Source organism: Beta vulgaris, chromosome 5 (assembly GCF_026745355.1).
Source record: "Beta vulgaris subsp. vulgaris cultivar EL10 chromosome 5, EL10.2, whole genome shotgun sequence".
NCBI lineage: Eukaryota > Viridiplantae > Streptophyta > Magnoliopsida > Caryophyllales > Amaranthaceae > Beta > Beta vulgaris.
The window spans coordinates 484,447-507,744 of NC_079206.1; the positions used below are offsets into that span (position 1 = coordinate 484,447).

Here is a 23,298-nt window from a genome sequence, read left to right on the forward strand (position 1 = left end):
GACAGATCTGGTCTTGTTATATTCAAGTATAACAATCTGCCTATGAGTCTTCTATAAACTTCAGGATCAGTCAAACACTCACCCAAATCAGTAGACAAACCTAGGCCTTTAGGAAGAGGAGAAGACACTGGTTTTGAAGACTCCAGCTTGAGATCTTTGATGATGTCTGTAATGTATTTCCTTTGACTCAACATAGTGCCTGAAGCATCTCTGAAAACTTCTATGCCTAAGAAGTACTTCATCTCACCTAAATCTTTAATAGTGAAGGCAGCATCTAAGGCTCTTTTGACTTGATCAATCTGAGGTTTACTTGTTCCAGTTAACACCATATCATCTACATACACTAGAATGATAATAAACTCACCCTCAAGAGTTCTGGTGAAAAGAGAGTAATCTTGTTTGGACTGCACAAAACCAAGATTAAGAAGGAATTTACTCAATTCTTTATTCCACTGACGAGAGGCTTGCTTCAAACCATATAAAGATCTTTTGAGTTTACAAACATCATCAACAGCAGCCTTTTTATAACCCAGAGGAGGTTTCATGAAGACCTCTTCATCCAAGTAACCATGCAAAAATGCATTATTTATGTCCAATTGACATAGAGGCCAATGTTTAGCTGTAGCTAAGGAAATAACAATCCTAACAGTTGCTATTTTAGCAACAGGAGAGAAAGTATGAGTGAAATCCTTCCCTGCTACTTGCTGATAACCAGTAGCAACTAAACGAGCCTTATACCTCTCCACTGTACCATCTGGATTGTATTTTATTTTATATACCCATTTAGACCCAATTGCTTTCTTACCAGGAGGTAATTTTTGCAACTCCCAAGTGTCATTAGCATCAAGAGCATCCAATTCCTTTTGCATAGCCACTTGCCATTCAGGAAAAACATTTGCTTGATAATAAGTGGAAGGTTCCACCTTGAGAGAATGAGTATTAGCAGAAAAGGAGAAGGAAGTAGTAGAAGTGGGAAGAGTAGGACAAATAAAATCATTGTATTTAGGAGGTGGTTTTATAACTCGAGTAGAATGTCTGATAAGAGGAGAAGAAACTGAAGAAGAATGAGAAGTAATAGAAGCAGATTCAAGAGTAACAGTAGGTGAAGAATTATTATGAATATCAGTAGAAGTAGTGGAAGGATGAAGCTGAGATCCTGAGTTATTAGAAGGAAGAGGAGACTCTGGTAGTAAAGGAGATGCTGGAATAGTGGGATTAATAATAGGAGAAATAGGTGAAGCTGTTAAAACATGAGTAGAGGTAGAGTGGTTAGCAGGGACAACAGTAGGTGCATGAGAGATAACACAGTCATCATGAAAAGATATGGGAGGATTACCTGGCAATGTTTGAGAGGAAGGTAAAGGAGAAGATGTAGAAGTAGGCTTAAAAGGAAAAATGTCTTCCTTAAAGATGACATCTCGTGTAACAAAGCATTTATGTGTTGTCAAATCATAGACCTTGTACCCTTTTTGACCAAAAGAGTAGCCTATAAAAACACACCTAGTAGCCCTAGGTTGAAATTTGTCTTTTGTTCTGGTGTGTGCATAGCACAAACAACCAAACACCTTCAGCATAGAATAATCAGGTGATGTTTTGTATAAGATTTCAAATGGAGTGGTCCAGTTTAGAACAGAAGAGGGAAGATGATTAATAAGAAATGTGGCTGTTAAGAGACAATCACCCCAGAATTTAATAGGCATATGAGCATGAAACTTTAAAGCTCTAGCTACTTCTAAGAGATGTTTATGTTTGCGTTCTACACGCCCATTTTGCTGTGGAACACCAGCTAAGCTCTTTTGATGTATGACTCCTTGAGATAGAAAGAAGGATGTACACTGATCTTGAATGATCTCAGTGCCATTGTCAGACCTTATACATTTGATTTTTGTATGAAATTGAGTATGAACCATAGCAAAGAAGGATTCAATGGTTTTGAAGACTTGCATTTTATTTTGAAGCATGTAAGTCCACGTGCTTCTACTGTGATCATCAAGTATGGTGAGAAAATAGGAAGCACCTAAAAGAGTTTTAGTTTTATATGGACCCCAAAGATCCATATGAACAAGGTCAAAGCAAGCTGCAGCTCTATTTAAGCTTCTTGGAAATGGTAATTTGTGGTGTTTTGCAAATATACAAATTTCACAAAAGAAATTAGCTAGATTAGAACAATTACACATAGGAATGTGTTTCATGGTGGAGATTGAGACATGACCTAATCTGGCATGTAGAATATGAAGATTGACAGAATCTTTGTGAGAAGCTACACTATGGATAGCATGAGCAGGAGTAGCAGAATCAACTAAAGAATTATGAACATTATTAATGTTGGTAGGAAGAACTGAAGTAGTAAGAATGTATAAGCCATTGATTTTTTTTCCTATGGTTAAGACAGAAGTGGAAGAAGAATGGAAAAACACACATTCTTTAGGTGAAAACTTCACAAGTAGAGAATTATTATCAAGCAACTGTCCTAATGACAATAGGTTTTGCTTAAAAGAAGGAACATATAGGACATTCTTAAGCATAATACCACAAGTAAGCAAAACATCACCAATTTCATGCACATATTTACAGCTCCCATCAGGCAAACCAATTTCTAAAGCTTTAACAAGCTTTCTTTTAGCACAAAATAAATTATGATCATATGTCATATGATCTGTTGCTCCTGAATCTACAATCCACATACTTGTATTTTTATTTAATGAAGAAGGAATACCTGCATAATAGGCATGAGTATCATGATTACTGGAAGATTCTCCAGTAATCTCTCTTCTAACACGAGCAGAATGAGCAAAAGAAGGAGTGGGAGCAGATGAGTCTTCCATGGTCTGTTTACCCTTCAGATTTTTCATCACTTCTTGAATGATAGTCTGCATTGTAGTAGGGTCTATACCACCAGATTGTGTTCCAGACAAAGAACCAGCAAGAGATGGACCAGATGCACTAAAATCCAGTGGATTATCATCATACTCATAGCCTTCAGTCATGACATGAGCAGCCATTTTGTTTTTACCAGAAGTAGATCCAGTCTTCTTATACCAATCAGGATAGCCTATGATTTTAAAACATTGGTCCTTAGTATGACCTTTGCCCTTGCAATAATCACATTTGCGCTCCAGTTTATCTTTCTTCCAGTCCTTCTTGAAGTTTTGTTGTGATTTATGAACAGCTAAAGCATTTATCTCATGAGATAAATGATGAGTATTACTCACTTCTCTTTGTTTCTCTATTTGTTGAGTAATATAATAGGCTCTATTCAAAGAAGGTAATGGATCCATGGCTAAAATATTGCTAATAGCACTGTCATATCCACTGTTCAAACCTAATAGGAATTGCATCACCTTATCTTCTGCTTCAAAATCCGAAAGTTTCTTCAAAAAATTACAAGTACACTTGGATAATATTCCACAAGAACACACAGGAAGACTCCTTAAATGTTGTAATTCATCCCAAAACCTCTTTAATTTGCCAAAATACAGAACTATAGACAAATTTTCCTGTCTCAGATTATCCAATTCCTTTCTGAGTTGGTAAATTTGAGGACCATTAGATTGTCCATATCTTTCACCTAATTCTAGCCACAATTGTGCAGAATTATCTACATATGTGAAATTTTCAGCTATATCACTATCCATTGAATTCATTAACCAACATGTGACCAAATAATCACATCGCATCCATCTATTAAAATCTTTGTCAAGTTCATCAGGTTTTGTAATTTTTCCATCAACAAAACCTAATTTGTTTTTCGCTACTAAAGCACGTCTAACATTTCTCTTCCAACTCAGAAAATTATTGCCAGAAAGATTTATAGGAACGAGCTTACCAATAGTTTGATCTGAACTAGAAATGAAGAACGGATCATTGTAAGCTGAACTCACATTGTTCTGATTTACAGAACTTTCTCCAGTTGACGATTCACCTTCTTTCGCCATTGATAGAGAAAACTTCAATTCTTGAAAATAATGCGGAAGAATTCAGAAGTTTAACAGAAATGAAATTCAAATATGAATTTCAATGATTCAATTATCAGAGTTTCACAGAAACGAAACTCGCTCTGATACCATGTGAATCAAGTAAACTCAACTTGATGTTGAGAAATAAGAGAGAATAAGAACAAGAGAGAGAAAGAATTTTATTGTGGTAGAAATGTTCTCATTAACTATTACAGAAGAAGAAGGAAACTATTTATAGTTGTGGTTGTTATAAACCAACTAACAGAATAACAGAATAACAAACCACTTATTTATTTATTTACATAATAGTCTTCACAAGAGGGTATAAGAATTTGACCCCAAGTCTTATTATGTCTAAAAGCTTGCGTAGTGCAAGATGATACCTTATTTTTGTGGGTAATTGTTTCTCGTAATCATAATCATGCTTCATTTACTTAAAATAACGAAAATTTTAAAATCCTTGTAGGATTACTCATATAGTACCAAAGGTTTCTTTAGAGTATATCGAATTAGTATAGCTATCCTTCTTTTGACACAGCAAGGCAATTTCAATTAATATTGAAATAAAGTACTAAAGTACTAGAGAATTTTTTTTTTTTTTTATTTATGTAGAAATTTTTTCAAATACAAATATATACAGTTTCTCTCTATGATTGTATAGGCTTCAGACTCGAAATTGATAATCGTGGAAAGGGAAAATTTGATAAGTTCATTTCTATCTAATAATTGGTGAAAAATTCTGGAAGAATAAGTCACCTTTTATTTTTTTTTCGGTTCTAAAATCACTTTATAAATTACATTTCTTAATTTCACACTACCTTAAAACAAGTTCCACCCAATATTTCGCCAAGAACTTTTAATGTAATATTGTAATCTCCTCCTATCAAAATTTCCACATGGCTGGTCAAGAACTTATCCTTTAGTCAGTAATCGATGACAAAATGTATGGCAGCTAAGTGAAATTGTGAAAAGCGATATGATGCGACTTGCGAGATATGCCATTTTTCTATTCTGAAAAGGAGATTTCATACAAATCTAGGGGTCTTTCTTCTGAGAGTTTGTAGGGGCCCAAAAACTGTGGCCCAAAATATGAAATATATACAATGCTAAATAGATAAGTACTGGACTGTTGATTCGTCCAATATAAGTTTGAAATGATGAAAATTTGGACTCGTTACTCGTGAGGCAGGGGAAGGGTGTGAAGGCGGCTGTAGCGCACCAGTAGACTTAGAAAGCTAAAATGGTTACTGGCCCATGTCGTCCATTAGCGCTCTTAGTGTTCTAGTTGGGTGACTTCCAACACTTATAGCTCGTTTGGTAAGAGGTAATAAATGATGGGAATGATAATGCATTATAATATAAATTAATGCTAAAAATTTAATGTCATTACCTATATTAATGCTACTTCCTCTTAAGTTATCCATTTTCTTTCTAAAATCTCATTACTATGCATTACCACTTGGGAAGGTGGTAGTGGGTGGTAATGAAAATTTATAGAGGGAAACCCATTTTTGTGATAAAGTTTCATTCGAAGGTCATTGATATGAGAAATTCTCTACAAATTTATACTAAATTTGATTACTATTACCACTATTTATGACCACTAACCAAATGGGGAGTTAGGTGTTTACTTTCAATCAAGTTCAAGTGTATCGAGTTTGATCACTTAAGTATATATATTACCGATTCTTGTCAATTAGGCTATGTTCTTTCCAGGACTCTGCCCTAAGTCGATAGCGACGATGCCTAACAATTTGTCTATTATCTCATCCATAACTTGTGGAACATATTATGGAGAGTTTCACAATATAAAGTGAGGTAAAACTTTGTCTACCACCAATGTGACACAATATAAAAACGATGAAATAAACTTTTGAAATTTGGACAACTATATATCCCAAACTTTTCAACCATCATTATTATTATAGTCTATACTCTCATACTTCTGACTTCTATTATTACCTTCGTGGTTCATATGGATCAAAACAAAAAATACTTCTGACTTCCATGAGGTTCACATATTCTATTGCATATATTATAACCTTCAATTTTGGCTGTTTTTGTAACATTTTTGGACTTTTCCGGGCCTGGTCATATTTTATCCTTAAACATTCCTAGGAGTGCCTATGTGACTTGTAACGTTGCGCGGGTGCTTGACACCATTTGCATTGCCTCGAAAAGCCTCTGAACATCCCATTTGTTCATTTCTCGTGAAACCCAAAATTATCTCGAAATGAACATAAAGACATCCACATATTCGTTCTAAGCCCTAGACTTCTTTCCAATGACCTCCCATGTCCCTAGGAAGCATCCCGTGGCATCCGTAGCTCGAGCCATGGGAAACTCCAAAAGCATGTATTATAACCTTCAATTTTGGTTGTTTTTGGGACAATTTTAGACTTTTTTGGGCCTGGTTATATTTTCTCCCAAAACGTTCCTAGAAAAGCCGACGTGACTTGTAACGTTGCGCAGGTGCTTGGCACCATTTGTCTTGCCTCGAAAAGCCATTGGACACCCTGTTTGTTTCTTTCTTGTGAAACCCAAAATTATCTCGAAATGAACATAAATGCATCTACATATTCGTTCCAAGCCACATGACTCTTTTCCAATGATCTCCCATGTCACTAGGAGACATCCCATGGAATTCAGAGCTCGATCCCCGGTAAAGTCCACAAGCGTGTATTATAACATTCAATTTTGGCTGTTTTTGGAACATTTTTGGACTTCTCCGAGCATGATCATATTTTCTTCAGAAACAATCCTTGGAAAGCCGACGTGACTTGTAACGTTGCGCTGGTGCTTGGCACTGTTTTTGTTGCCTCGAAAAGCTTCCAAACAACCAATTTGTTCATTTTTCGTGAAATCTACAACTGTTTTGAAATGAACTTAAATTAAAGGCATCCACATATTCGTTCCAAGCCACATGACTCCTTCCCAATGACCTCCTATGTACCTAGGAGACATCCCGTGACGTTCGGATCTAGGGCCCCGAGAAATTCCTAAAGCGTGTATTATAACCTTAAATTTTGGGTGTTTTTGGAACATTTTTGGACTTCTCTAGGCCTGGTCATATTTTCTCTCGAAACGTTCCTATGAAAGCCGACGTGACTTTTAACGTTGCGCGGGTGCTTGGCACCATTTATGTTGCCTTGAAAAGCTTCTGAACACCCCATTTGTTTATTCTTTATGAAACCTAAAATTGTATCGAAATGAACATAAAGGCATCCACATATTTGTTCCAAGCCACATGACTCTTTTCCAATGACCTCACATGTCCCTAGGAGGCATCCCGTGACGTTCGGAGCTCGGGCCCAGGAAAGTCCGAAAGTGTGTATTATAACCTTCAATTTTAGCTTTTTTTGGGACATTTTTGGACTTTTTCGAGCCTGGTCATATTTTCTCTCGAAACATTCCTAGGAGTGCTGACGTGACTTGTAATGTTGCGCGGGTACTTGGCACCATTGCATTGGCTCGAAAAGCCTCTGAACATCCCATTTGTTCATATCTCGTGAATTCCAAATTTGGCTCGAAATGAACGTAAAGACATCTATATATTTGTTCTAAGCCACACAACTACTTTACAATGACCTTCCATGTCCCTAGAAGGCTTCCCGTGACGTCCATAATATATATTCAAGTGTGTCGAGTTTGACCACTTTAATATATATTACCAATTCTTGTCAATTAGGCTCTGTTTTTTTGAGACTCTGCCCTAAGTCGATAGACTTCGATAGCAACGACGCCTAACAAGTTGTCTATTATCTCATCCATAACTTGTGGAACATATTATGGAGAATTTCACAATATAAAGTGATGCAAAACTTTGAATACCACCAAAGTGACACAATATAAAAAGGATAAAATAAACTTTTGAAATTAGGATAACTATATATATATCCCAAACTTTCCAACCATCATTATTACTGTAGTCTATATTCCCGTACTTCTGACTTCTATGAGGTTCACATATTCTATTGCATGATTTTACTACAATTTTAAGTATTTGGGAAATAAAGGAATGATCCTAAGATTTGTTTTTTTTGGTGCAATGTGATCCTAAGATTTGTAGAACCATGAAGAAGTCTTATTTTTCAAATTTGTTTTCTGAAATAATGCATTGAAACAATATCAAGACTCATAAATTGAAGTTTATTCCACCGCAATATCCCAACAAAAAACAAAACGAAATCCATCACAAAAGGTTGAAATAAGCGTACGCACGCTATGTTTATAAGTCAACCTTCTTGAAGCGTTACAAACATGGATGACGTTGTCCAAGTATATTTCATTAATATTTAATCTTAGACGTGTTTCTAGCATTTAAAATATGAGAGTAGTAGGCCCAAAATTTTTGCTAATTTAACCTAGTGGCTAGCTGGTTTGCCACCTCAAAAATATAAAGTTATATATTTTACCAAGGATGTTTTAATTAAGTGATTAAGATTGAGATGCTGTGAATGATAAGTCACAGGTTCAAATCCCCATCCCTTTTTTTGTACTGTCTTTGTGACTCATATAGATAAAAACAAATTTAGCTTTATTTTTCTGGCTAATTTAATTTCTATACTCTATATTTTGGTTTAATGTTTTATTTGGTTATACTTCGCCATATTTATTCAAAGCTACAAGAGTTTAAATATATATCCCGACTAACATAAATATCAAAACATTATTATTTGAGATCTTCTTAATTTAGTTCAAATATATTTTCATTGAATCTAAACAAATATAAAGTTTGGCTTTCATATTTGTTAATATATATAACTTTAGCTATAAATTATATATATTGAGAAGATTTAAGAATACACATTGAATTTAATCCAACAACATGTCACAAAACACAATTTTCTTTTGCCTATAAAAAATTAAAATCAAAGTAATAAATTTAGGAAAAATGTATAATTTTAAAATACCAACTTTTCGTGTTTATGCATAATTGAAATCATAACAATGGTCATACACACACATATATATATTAAAATCGTTAAAAAAATGTATAATCATTGAACAAAAGTAGGTCATACTTGAATAGAATAAAAAAATTAAACATCAAACCAACCCACCATGAACCCTATAAAACCCCTCATCTCTTCTCACTTTTAATCATCCATACATCCTCAAAACACATACAATCCTTCCTTACCTAGCTATAAACATTAAAAATGGGTTCCAAGAGCACCAACATCGCCATTGTTTTCTTCCTTTCCTTTAACCTCATCTTCTTCTCACTTGTTTCAGCAACTCATCCTCCAGCAACATGCCCTTTCGATACCCTTAAATTAAAGGTGTGTGCCAATGTACTCAATGGTTTGCTAGGGCTTACCATTGGAACTCCTCCAAGGCACTCTTGCTGTAGCCTTATTCAAGGTCTTGCCGACCTCGACGCCGCCGTCTGCCTTTGCACCGCCCTTAGGGCCAATGTTTTAGGCATCCGCCTTAATGTTCCCATTTCTCTAAGCTTGCTTCTCAACGCTTGTGGCTGCAACTACCCCGATGGTTTCACTTGTCCCTAAACCCTATATAAACTGTGCCGCTCATAAAGGTTACAATTTACAAAATGGATAATGTTCGTCCTACTTAAACATGTGTGTGCTATTTATTTTTTTGTTTGTTTGCATGTCTCGCGTGTAATAAGTTTTCTCCGCTGGAGAAAGTTTCAGATTTATTCGTTCACAATGTTACTCTACATATACATACAAGTGATGTTACGTAATGTATGAGTTTGGTTTAGAGGTATTATTGCATGGTTGGTTTGGTGTAAGTTGTTCTTATATATATATGATCGATGATTATAGTATAAGTTTTATCCAAATTATCATTACCCCGTATCTGCTTCATCCGTAGTTTATTCTTTATCCTTCTTGAATAACTTTGCTGGTTGTCTTTTCACACGCATGCATAAGAATTTGTAGAACGGGAACATTAAAAAGAATGAGAAAACAAATAGTAATTAGGTGTACGATCATCATATATATAATTCGGGAAATTTCAGAATATATGTCAAATTTGAAATATATAGGTCAATCACACGACATACAGTGCATAGATATATGCGGGGAATGAGAATTAGAAAACAGATAATAAATTGACATGTCGCACTCATATATTTCCTCTTTCCAAAATACTTGATACGTACAATACTTCTCTTGACACGCTTATCAATGTATATTTAACTATTGATAACTCTAATTTTATACAAGTAAATATTATAAAAAGTTGATATTATGGAATTAAGTGTATGTTGTGTAACGTTAACTTATCACGTATTCAAGGTATAATTTTAACTATTAACATTTTTCAGTTAAGTATTAGTCAAAGTATGAAAAATAGATTTGTAGCAGTTCTAACCATTAACGTCTTCAATTTTAACAAGATTCATATGAAACATATTTTATACATATCAAATTATATGGCTGAAAGGAAATATGCTTTTACACAAGGATCACTCATTGTTGTGCCTTTTAATTATGTACTATATTAATTTCTTAATATACTAACTCCTTTTTTTTAGAGCCCGTCTTGAGTATAAAAACATGTTACACTATAACTTATTGTGTAACATGTATAGTGGCATTGATGTCAACAAAATTGGCATGGATTATACAAATAATAACATGAATCTTATGTCATCTTGTCATTAATTTTATGTCATTTGTGTTTTTCGAATAAAAAAGAAGCAGTGGTTTGTAGGTTGTTACACCATAAATCATGGTGTTCCAGTTACATCCAAGAATTTGTTTTTTTAATCTACACAACAGACTTATACACTTGTCAAAACACAACTTTGATCACTAATATTTTTAATTGTGAATAAGTAAACATTATGAAAGTTGATATTTTGAACATTTAATGTCGAGACTAATTTAACAAATCGTGGTCAAAATGAAATATGTAAATTGTGTTAATATACAAAAATGTATATATCAAACAGAAACAAGAGATTAACATATCAATAATTTTGATGAGACAACTGAGTTTTAATTAGAAACAAAGAGAGTAACATATCAATAATTTAGATGAGCCACCTAAGTTTTAATTAGATAAATATAATATAAGATATGACTCATAACGGATCATTCCCATTCGATAAAGACAAACCGTAAACCCTAGTGGGGACTAGATGAAATCGATGAATTGTGTCGACTGATTTAGTTTATAATTAAAAAATTATTTCCATTAGGTGGAATTACTAAATCAGTGTAACGAACTAATATAAAATCACCAAATCATCATTCTTTGAAGTTTGATGCAACAAGGACTTTTTATAAATTTTCTTTTGGCTGCACAAAAGCCAATTATAAATACTGATGGCTAGAAACTTAATTAGTATAGGCTACTATAATGCTCATTGATTTAAAGCCTTCCTTTATGTACAACAATGTGCAAATCAAGCCAAGCAGACAAACCTCGCAAGATAGCCAAGCAGGCTGACCAGCAAGCTAGCCGAACAGGATCACTCGCAGGCTGCTCAGCAAACTCGCCGCGGAAGAGGTTGGTCGATATAGGCAAGTCAAGCAAATTAACCATACTCGAGTAGATGGTTTTTGTTTGCGATTTCACTATAATTGAAGCAATACATTCACATAGGCATAGTTATCAAATCCCCGTCACAAAAACATATTACGTACTTTGTTTGCCATAATACTGAAACATAATATATGTGACATTCCGAGAAATAAGTGAGAATGTGAGATAGTAAAAAGTCATTAGAAAGATATACCACATTTCTTAAAATTAATTTTGCTTCCAAGACATCATGCGAAGAGAAATTGCATGTTTCCTCATAATTGATTTTGAATGCAACATTATAAAATCAAATACTTCCGCTATTTCTTGTCATTTGCAAAACTTGAGATTTCATGCATGCCGATTAAAGGTGAAAGTTATTTGGATAAAAATCGAAATCTAATCTAAACCGGATTAGTAATTCAGATTGGACTCGAACTATATTCAGATTGGATTTGGATTTGACTTTTTCTAAAAAATCGGATGTTCAGATTCGATTAGATTGAGGGTGATTGGCTTCGAAAATCCAAAACAACCTAATAGTAAATAGGACCTATATTGTATATTTATGATTTTCACTCAACTAATTTTTTTTTTTTTAAAATTACCCAAATAGTCAAGCAACCCTTTCCTTCCAGTAAAAGTTAAACTTGCTTCTGTAAAGTTGAACTTGCTGTGTAGTTAAACATATTGTTATTTTGCTGTTGAACCTTTTGTTAAAAGTTATTATATGCGCAAAATTCTAATGCCGACACAATCACATATTTGTTGCCCAGAAAGATTATCGTGAATCTGATAAAATTCATTGGGCCTAATACAAGCCCATTATAAGGGTTTTGTTTTAATACCACAAGTGAACGATGTTGTAGCACATACAGGTCGAACACTAGCCGATTTTAGACGATGGAATAGCTATACAATCCAAATATCAATAAAATCTATATAACTAATAACGAAACTTATAACAAATATGATAAACTATGATATATATGATGATTACAACTAGGGCTGGCAATGATGCGAGTCGAGCTCGAGTTTGACTAAATTCGACTCGAACTCGAAAACTCATACTCAAACTCGATCGACTCGACTCGAAAACTCGCGAGTTTCAAATTTTCAAGCTCGAACTCGAAACCTAAACTCGAACTCGAGCTCGAACTCGTTTCAAGCTCGAACTCGAACTCGTTTCAAGCTTTTTGGTCATTTGATATAGTTCTATTTTTTATAGAAGAAATTCTTTACTTTGCTTTTTGGTCATTCTGTACACTTTTTTTTCATTTAAAAAAAAAAAAAGAAAAGTACAAGTATTTTTATAGGAAAAAAATAAATTTAAAATTTCTTAAAAAAATTAAAAGTACATATATAAATTTTTTTATCGAGTATCTCACGAGTTTCTCGAGTCGAGTATTGAGTTGCTCGACTCGACTCGTTAACCTGTCGAGTCGAGTTCGAGTCGAGCTTTGACCGAGCCGAGTTCGAGTAGCTCGCGAGCTATCTCAACTCATTGCCAGCCCTAATTACAACACTATGATTAAGCATATCACCATTAATATGAATTGATCAAAATATAACTCATAGCCCAGTTATTCAATTATAGTTAGGCGAGATTGACATTTCCTTATGGCTCCATAATAAAGCATAACTGCACTGAAACTAAATCTCTAATCATTCCTCAATACCTAGAGCTCACTTTCGTGATAGCAAAAGGCCTAGTTAACATGCATGCCTCCTATTTTCATGGCTTACACACGTAATTTGAAGCATTAAGAACCAATGTCAAATAATTTCCAATTAGTTATCACCTATTTTCATGGAAAAATTCAAATCAATGACAAGATTTTCTAAATTAAGACCCAATTTCCGTTGATGAATTCAATTACTAAAATAACAATTTATTATGAAATAAATAACTCCTAATTTCTACTCCAACTTTCATTGATAACATAAAACTCGGGCCAAATCAAGATGTAAAATTGACAATAGAAACAATCTTATCAAACCCTAGGCATATAGCTCAATAACATGGGAATTAGAGAACAATGATATGATCATTCCATACTAGGGCTCAACTAATCCTAGATAAAAAAGACTACTCACTAATCATGACAAAAAATCAACAAACTCAATAGAAAACTTAATTAAAATATAATAAAGAGAAGAGAATAAAACTTGATATACAATACTTGAATTCCAACTACAATTTAGCTCCAAATTGCACTCAAGCTTGTCTAATAATACTCCAATTATGTTCTCAATACCTGATTCATCAAATAATCCCATAAACACACCAAATGAGTAATATTTCGCAAATTAAGTAATAAGTATGCAATTATGAACTATAATAATGCACTTAAATATTTCTAAAATGCATCCTAAATGCACCTAAAACCTATATAAAAATATGACACATCACCCACACATCTTCGTTGGGCCCAATACAAGCCCACACCGGAGTAGAGTTTAACCACATGCAAGGTTGGCGGGTTCCATCGTAAAACCAATTGGTAATAGGTGGAGTAATCCACCAATCTACATGTTATTCTATCTCTGTCTAATTCTACAATGTGAGACAACTACTATTTCATAACTCATGTGTAGGTTATACTCTTAACACAAACATAGTTATCTTAACACAAACATAGTTGTATAACCCAACTCCTCTCATAGTTCATATAATAGAAGATATAGAACTAGGATGGTGTACATATTAGGTGATACATGTAAAAAAGCATTGCACGTTAGGTAGTCAATGTACAATTGAAGAACATTGTTAGCTTTTAACTTTGCAAATGTTCAAAATTACTCAGGAAAGAAAAATACGTGCAGAGATACGTTTTCTTTGTGTTGAGGAGTTAGACAGAAACTCTAGCAACTAGGATAGCTGCTTAATTTTTGGTGTTTGCACCTAGTTCACCCTTTGGGCTACATCCGGATAGAGGCCAAGTTCGGGGTGGTTAGGTTTCATTCCTTCCCAAGGGTATTGCGGAGATTCGAACACGGGTCCGTCCTACCAAAGCCAGTCCCCATCACCACTGGGCCAACACATACATGGTGTTGGATTATACTCCAAAAGTAGTCAAATGATTTTCCTAACAATTTGGATTAGTGGCTAGTAGTAAGTTAGTGGGTAATTCATTTTATAATTAAAATGTGATTAGTGAATAGTAGTTATGGAGGATATGGCATAGGACATGTTTTCCACTACTTAGTAGTGTGGCTAACTTTTAGGTTAGTTACTTTTTATTATAAGCCCATAAAAAGCACTTATTGCATTAAGATTAATTAAGCAAGTTTAATGCAAAACTTCTCCATATTTTATTCAATCTCCTCTCTACTCTAAAAACTATCACTTGGTACGAACATAGCTGCTTATGCTTTCAGCAATTCAGCATTTTAACTTGAATGTTTGTTTGAAATTGTTTTGCATCGGGAGGGTTCATTCCACTTAAAAGTTGAGAAATTTATACATTGAATCAAAATTTCTAATCAATCAATAATCATTAACTTTCTCTTAATTTATTCTTAATATTCCAGTTCTTAGCAAAGTCTAGAGAGATAAGCATGTTTAATAATATATATATCATAGAAATCATTCGTTAAATCTACTTGATGTTGAAATCATATACTTTTCTACTGTATCAAACTATGTAATGCATTTCTCCTCATTCTGAAACTTGGCCGCAAATCAGGGTGCGGGAAAGATAATTTACAGAAAGGAGTGTGTGAAAGCGGCTGATAGAGATCTGAAGCCAAAGCTTAAAAATCGTAACATGCAATGCATAAAGTTAGTGGCAAAATTTGACATATTTGATCAAAATATATATATACAGCCAAAACTAACACTGTCTGCTTTCCCTCTTTTTTATTTTGTATCTCCAACTGGGTTAGTTATTTGCTGGAAAATCTCTAGTCTCTAGTGCAATGTATATTCAATTATCAGGATTCAGGACTATAATACTTTCGCAATCCCACAAAAAAAACAAATAACATAGGATAAACACTAATCAAATTGTTGAAAAAAAGGTACTGTAGACAAATTATGAAAATTTAATGCCCATAAAACAGCTAACAAGTAACGTTTTTCTCCCTAAATTGAGTGGCTAACAGCTGAAGTACTGATAAAATATCAAGGTCAAAGTCAGCGCTTCGCAAATTGAAAGTTTAAGGACAAAAATTGTCATAACTATTGGATTCTTGTATCTTGATCGAGCGTAATCCAACACCAAGGGGCGAGGATGTTGAAACTTGAAAGGCATGTTTGATAAGCACATTGTATAAACAAGTTGAGAAAGTAGTTGAATCTTAAATATTGATATTCTAAAAAATTATGAGTTCTTGGATAAGAAGGGTGCATAATAAATTACTGTGTAATGGAGGAAATTATTTGTTGAATGGGTCACTTATATAAAACTAGAATTTTTTGCACGCGATGCGTGTTTGAATTTTTTTCGAAACATAAACTCGATTATCTTCAGCATAAGAGTCAAAATTTGAACATTAGACATACAAAGTATAATTGTTTTAAGGGCTTGTTCTCCCCAGCTTATTTTCAGTTCAGTTCAGCTCCAATCAGTTCAGTTCAGTTCAGTTCAGTTCAGTTCAGTTGAGTTCAGCTCCATTCTTTTATAACCATTTTGTTAAATATTATTATTATGTTGGTATAATTTATTTTACTAATTACTCTTACTTATTACTCTTATTATTATTTATTTTTTCTTTATATCATTACTATTAATTATTATTACTATTATTATTATTGTTATTATTATTATTATTATTATTATTATTATTATTATTATTATTATTATTATTATTATTATTATTAGGAGGAGGAGGAGGAACATGGTTTAGGTCAAAGCGCAAATAAACCCACGTTTTTGAGCCCATAACCAATCAAATCACGTCAAAACGGTTTATGATGCAAATTTCACGGTCCGACCCAATCATTTTTTTTTTTTACTAAATATTATTATATTATTTAATCTAATTATTAAAATAGTAATATTAATTTACTTCTTAGATATTATTGTTATTATATAATCATCATCAAGTATTAATATATTAATACAAATAATATAAAATAATTATTATTAATTATCATTATTATCATTAATTATTATTATTATTAATTTATGATTATTCATATTATTTATTTATAACTATCATTTAAAAATATCCAAAATACTATTATTATTATTATTATTATTATTATGAATAATAATAATATTTATTATATAATAATAATAATAAATATTATTATTATTCATTATTATTACTTATCATTATAATTATTACTTAATATTCATATTATTATTGTTTAAATATTATTTATATATTTATTACATTTCATTTAATTCAATTCAATTTAATTCAAATAAATTGAATTCAATTTAATTCAATTCAATTGAATTCAATTCAGTTCAGTTCAGTTCAGTACAGTACAGTTCAGCTCCAATCAGTTCAGTTCAGTTCAGCTGTTTTATGCCGAAGAGAACAGACCTTTAGTTGCAAAATTTGATTGGTTTAGTTTCTTTCACTTAAGTCTCTCACCATTCCTTTTTTTTTTTTTACTTTTCAAAGTTAACTTCTATGAACAAAATAGAAATTTTATCAAATTTATTTATGATTTCTAATATTATAATTTCTTTAGTTGATTTTTGAATTAAGTAGTACTTCAAAAATTGTAAAGAAAGTGGACACTTTGATTTCAAGTCAATTTTTCATAGGTTGTAGTTTGTAAGTGAATTTTTAAGTTTTTATAAAATTTCCTTATTTTAGTGATTTGCATAACGTACATTATGCAATTTTATGATTTTAGTTGACTTGTGAGTGATTGTTATAATTATATTTTTGGTATTTTTGTTTGAAGCCCCCTTTGATTTGCATGTGAATTTGTAATTTAGAATGGGAAGGGGGGTGAAATAGGTATTTCAAAAGAGGACACAATTGCTCCCTCTTCCCTTATATAATAGAGATCGATTCTTTTTCTTTTAAGGTAAAAAGTCACCAATCAAACACGGGTAACTTTTTGTCCTAATTGGGTCAATTTGATATATATGGAAGTGACCAATTTAAGGTTCAAAGTTATCCTTTATTTAGAAGTGACTTCTTATGATTTAAAATTAACTAATCTATCTATACAAATAGAGTTCACTCATGGTACACCCGGGTGTATCATGAGCATGGTACACCCAGGGGTATTTTTGTAATAAATTAGAATTTCAGGTGCTCATTTGACACCAAATTTGCTCATATGAGAACTTTGCTCATTTATTCATTTGCTCATTTTGTAATAAAAGTGTTTGCTTAATTTTTTTTAATGAGTGGAAATGTTTGCTCATTTGTTCATTTTGCTCATTCGCTCATTTGGAGAAAATAGTTTTGGTTGTACCATGCTCATGGTACACCCAAATGTAATATAAATATTCTCATACAAATATATTAAAAGGTGTGTGTGACAATGTATACACGTCACGTGACACCTCCACGCAATGTATACACGCCACGCCGCACCTCTGTTACTCCACTAGAATTGTCCAATGCAAGTGACAAGTCATGTCAATCAACAAAAGTAAAATTAGCTTGCAACAAGATTTGAACCCATGACCTCTTGCAATTATACATGACACAATTACCATCTCAACCAACTTTTAATCATGGTTTAAGTATCCACATTATTATATTTGTACCTTTTAAATGTTGAGTTTTTCTTAATATATTTTAATGGGAATGGAAAAAAGTGCATATTAAATTTGTAAAACAGTACCATCCCGGAACAACGTCCGGGCTTAAATAGGTGCTCCCAGATCACCTCATGCCAATGTAATCAAGGTTCAATGGATAAAGCTCATAGATACAACTTGAATAATATCCTGTCATATGTGAGCAGCTCTCAAACGCATCCTCAATCTTAGCCTATGACTTAGAATGCCTTTGATATGTAGTCTGGCACTCTAAAGAACCTGGTACGGGGTGATCTCCCAAATTAAGCTATATGGAGTTTGCTGTCCCGTTTTTCTATTGTGGACCTTATTGGCATATTTCATTTAGGTTAATTAAAGGGTACTTTATTATATAAACTATCTAATTATGCCTTCATATTATGCATTTTGTACTTTCTCTCTCCTTAAACTAATAAAATCAATTTTTTACATGCATGTGGATGTAGTTAACACATTGTTAGTGAACCACATTAAATTTATGTGCATGTTCTTTCTTTCTTCACCAAATTAGCTTTAACATCACATACTATGAAACACCACCATATTTGACTAGTAGTGAAAACACCCCAAACCATTAGGCTTGGTGCACCAAGTTTAATAGTTCATGATATTTTGGCTACTATAGCCAAAAATTATCGTGCTACGTGCATCCAAGTTATACTGTTATAGTTTGAGATGTTGAGTCCAGTTTTACCTAATTAACAATTAGAAGTTACTCTATAACCTACCTCTATGTTTTGAACATTTTCTAAAACTGAAGGCTAGTTTAAAACATTACTTCACCCAAAAAGGCTCTAGAGCTGTAATAAAGTTGTGATTTTGTCAAAACTTCAGAAATCTGATTGAGAACATGTCGCCAAATGCACTTTGTATTACAGGGAGGAGCGAAAGTCTAAATCCAGCTTATATGTACGTGATGCTGCAGTCATAATTGATCACCTCATGGGCCATCATTTAGCTAGAAAAATATCTTCTTTTGGCTAGTAGTAATAAGCTAATTGTATAATTCCACTATAAAATTCCCAACGCCCCTTCATCCATTTGCAACCACAATCTCTACAATTCCAATTTACAAACCCATTTTCGCTAAAAAAAAGGCTTTCATTTATTTTAGTTGCTAAGATGTCTTCAAAAACTTTGTCATCAGTTACCCTCTTCATATGCCTCAACCTAGTATTTTTCTCTTTGGTGAGTTGCCATTATGTCCCTTGCCCACCACCACCACATACCCCTAATCCCCCTAGCCCTAGCGGTGGCCATCATGGAGGGAAGTCACCGACGCCAGTGCCATCAGGCCCGTCACCACCAAGCAAATCACCAGCAACGCCAGTGCCATCAGGCCCATCACCACCTAGCAAATCACCAACACCATCAGCACAAGGCAACTGTCCCATAGATGTCCTCAAGTTGGGAGCTTGTGCCAATGTATTGGGTAACTTGCTTGGGCTTGTCATTGGAACTCCACCACAGAGTTCATGCTGCTCTCTCCTACAAGGGTTGACCGACCTTAATGCAGCAGTTTGCCTTTGCACAGCCATTAAAGCGAATGTTTTAGGGATCAACCTTAACGTCCCTGTCTCCTTGAGTTTGTTGTTGAACAACTGTGGCAAAGGGGCACCCTCTGGCTTCCAATGTTCTTAAAACTATTACTCTCAGGGGTCATCAAAATCTCAAGTATTATTCCCATGTTACAGCATTAGAGCAGCTTGAAACTGTTTTATTCATAATTGTATACGTATTTCTTTTTTTTTTTGCGTTTTTTTTTCTGTTGTATACCACCAAGCCTAAGATGATAGACTTGTAGTAATCTTTTCAATTCAAGGGAGAAAGACATACATGAGTTTTCTTGAATAAAATTGAACAATATGTTTGATAAAGTTAGTATTAAAAAATTCCATGCATGTATATGGTATCTACGATTATCAACCGCTATTATAAAATGCATGCATGTATTAGTATTATCGTAAAGTGCATGCAGTGCTCATTCAACTACTTTTACACCAATTAGTTCAAAGTAATAACCATTGGAAGTTGGAGCTAAAATGATCAACTAATTAAATTATATTGATTTCACAATAACGTACTATAATATACGAATGGCCGCTTAATTAAGTCAAAAATAGTGTATTAAAATTGATTCTAAAAACTAATTCTTCACCAATTATAGTCAGTGACCGATCCGGAAACTTGAATTTACGGGTTCAAAAAAAAGCAAATCACCATTCATCAAGCCTATATAAGTTTAAGGCTCTCAAAGACAATAAACACTTCATTTTGTGTCAAAATTATGAAGGAGTTTCATTAAATTTTCGAATTCGACTATTGGACACGTATACTATCCGAGAACGAGTGCTCAACGTCAAATAACAAATAATTTTAATATATGTATGTAAAATTAAATAGGTTTATTTAAGCAACAATCGAGATAAATAGCGAAATAATTTAACATCTAGTATTATATTAGTACAATGAACACTAAAATTTAAAAATAGATAAAACGTAGCTTATTATGGTTTCAATTAAAAAAAAATATAGATCTCCATCGTCATTTTATGTTGCAGAAATTCTACCATTATATTTCATTTTTGGCTAAAACGAAGCAAAGAAAAGGATCAAGAAAAAACAACCAAACATTTGTCGTTTACAATGGAATCCCACAAACTCATAATTCACAACCTATTCTTAAACATGTTCTTTTTTATCCATATGAGCTACGAATGCAGCACAACCACAAACAAGGGGAGGGGGACTCGAACCTGTGACCTATCGTTCAAAATTTTCAATCTTAACTATTAGGTCAAGACATCTTTAGCATATTAGAATGATCAAGGATATCAATGCTCCCCGTAATAAGTGTTAGAAGTAATTATAAGCGTTGACCTACTACAATGAAAGAACAAAATTGTCAGCTAGAGAAGATCACTGTTTGCTATGGAATAGAACATAACTTATAGCCTTTTATCATTTTAATAAAAAAATAACTCCAAAGGGGAAGAATTTGCCCAACAAGACAATCGACAACACACACAAAATTACAGGTGTGGCTGCGCGCGCGATTTCTTATCAGCCCATCAGCTCATTTTCAAATGGTCATATCTCACTCGTTTCTCATCGGAAACGAGCTTTTCATATGGTCATATCTTACTCGTGTATTATAATCTTCAATTTTGGTTGTTTTTGGGGACTTTTTGGACTTCTCCTGGCCTGACCATATATTTTCCCCAACGTTCATAAGAAAGTTGAAGTGACTTGTAATGATGCGCAGGTGCTTGGCACCATTAGTGTTAGTTGCCCCGAAAAGCGTTTAAACACCCCATTTTTTCATTCTCGTGAAACCTAAAACTACATCAAAATGAACGTAAAAGCATCCACATATTCGTTCCAAGCCACATGACTCCTTTCCAATGACCTTCTAAGCCCCTAGGAGGCCTCTCGTGGTTTTCAGAGTTTGGGCTCGGGGAAAATCCTAAAGCGTGTATTATAACCTTCAATTTTGGTTGTTTTTGGGACTTTTTTTTTACTTCTCTAAGATTGGTCATATTTTCTCCCGAAACATTCCTAGGAGTGCCGAAGTGAGTTGTATCGCTAAGGGGGTTCTTGGCACAATTTGCATTGCCTCGAAAAGTCTCTAAACACCCAATTTGTTAATTTCTCGGGAAACCCAAAATTGAATTGAAATGATCGTAAAAGCATCCACATATTCGTTCCAAGCTACATGACTCTTTTCCAATGACCTCCCATGTCCCTAGGAGGCCTCTCATGGCGTTCAAAACTCGGGCCCCGATTAAGTCCGAAAGCGTGTATTATAACCTTCAATTTTGGCTGATTTTGAGACTTTTTTGGGTATGAAAAGCCTATGAACACCTCATATGTTCATTTCTCGTGAAAGTCAAAATTTCGGATTAAATAACTATTGTTGCATAGAAATCTGTTGTAATTTTGTTTATTACCGACAAAAGATGTATATAATAGGGCATAGACTATAGAGTTAGCTAAGAGATTTTTAGTTAGGAAAATATCATTTTGTGACTGAAGGTTAATTTGAGGTAGGAAACTCGTTGGTCTTTCAAAGAAATTTGGTCCTCTCGAATTTCGGAAATGGAAAACATGATCTTCATTAGATTTTCCATGCTAAATAGATTTTTAGATTTTTTTTAATATTTATTGATTTACACATCATCCTTACTCCCACTTCTGTACTTCTGTAAGTGAGGTTTTCTTTTTTTATAAAGCAAAGTGATGGCCTTCGAGACTATTTTTACCAAGAGGGTTATTTTATGGTGGCTTCTTATTGTATTATGTCTTTTCCTATATGATAAATAAAATTTTTATTGTGGACACTTAAAGCATGATTAAAAGGTGGTTGAGATGATAATTGTATCATGCAAATCTAGTTGCAAGCTAATTTTACTTTTGATAATCGACATGACTTATGTACACATTAGACAATTCTAATGGAGTAACAGAGGTGACACGTGGCGTGTATATATTGTCACTCAAGCCTTTTAATATATTTGTATAGATTGCTCAACTTATTTTAGTTCGATCTCTTATAACACATTATACCGTAAATTTTTTTATTTGCAAATATAATTTCATTGATACAAATATTAAGAAGATGATATTTTTTAAAGTATTACACTATTTGTCGATTAACCAACTAAATTTCTTTTTTTCCGCAAAGCTTAATCAACAAAAACATCTTCTAATAACATACAATTTATAGTTTGAGGAATTTGTGATACTGTACAAAAACAAATAATAATCAAATTTCAGATTAGTGAAGCAATTCCTTTTAGAATTAGTTTGCTTTATTATTGAAGAAAATGAAGAACTAATTTCTCCTTCAACAAAAAAAAAAAAAAAATGAAGAACTAATTATTGAAAATACTTTTGATAAAATTTAAATCATAAACTACAAAACCAAATTTAGTCTCAAACTATATGCTATATTTTTATATTTTTGATTGAATTTAATGATAAAATAATCAATATTATATCACATGCGATTACCTGGGACATCAACCAAGCCAACAAACTAATTTGTGATTCAATATATACTTGATAGTTATGTTTTTCCACTTGATGCCTGACCGTGGCGTACTTAGAAGGCA

The 23,298-nt window shown here is 33.3% G+C and overlaps 2 protein-coding genes across 2 annotated transcripts; both read left to right on the plus strand.

The window, feature by feature from the left end:
• Window positions 1-9,048: 9,048 nt before the first annotated feature.
• Window positions 9,049-9,782, plus strand: LOC104907818 (putative lipid-binding protein AIR1B). Its single transcript, XM_010696813.4, has one exon. The coding sequence runs from the start codon at window positions 9,119-9,121 to the stop codon at window positions 9,467-9,469; it is 351 nt and encodes a 116-aa protein (XP_010695115.1). The 5' UTR covers window positions 9,049-9,118; the 3' UTR covers window positions 9,470-9,782.
• Window positions 9,783-19,215: 9,433 nt separating this feature from the next.
• LOC104907817 (lipid transfer protein EARLI 1) lies at window positions 19,216-20,106 on the plus strand. The gene has a single exon (XM_010696812.4). The coding sequence runs from the start codon at window positions 19,307-19,309 to the stop codon at window positions 19,823-19,825; it is 519 nt and encodes a 172-aa protein (XP_010695114.1). The 5' UTR covers window positions 19,216-19,306; the 3' UTR covers window positions 19,826-20,106.
• The last annotated feature ends 3,192 nt before the right edge of the window (window positions 20,107-23,298 follow it).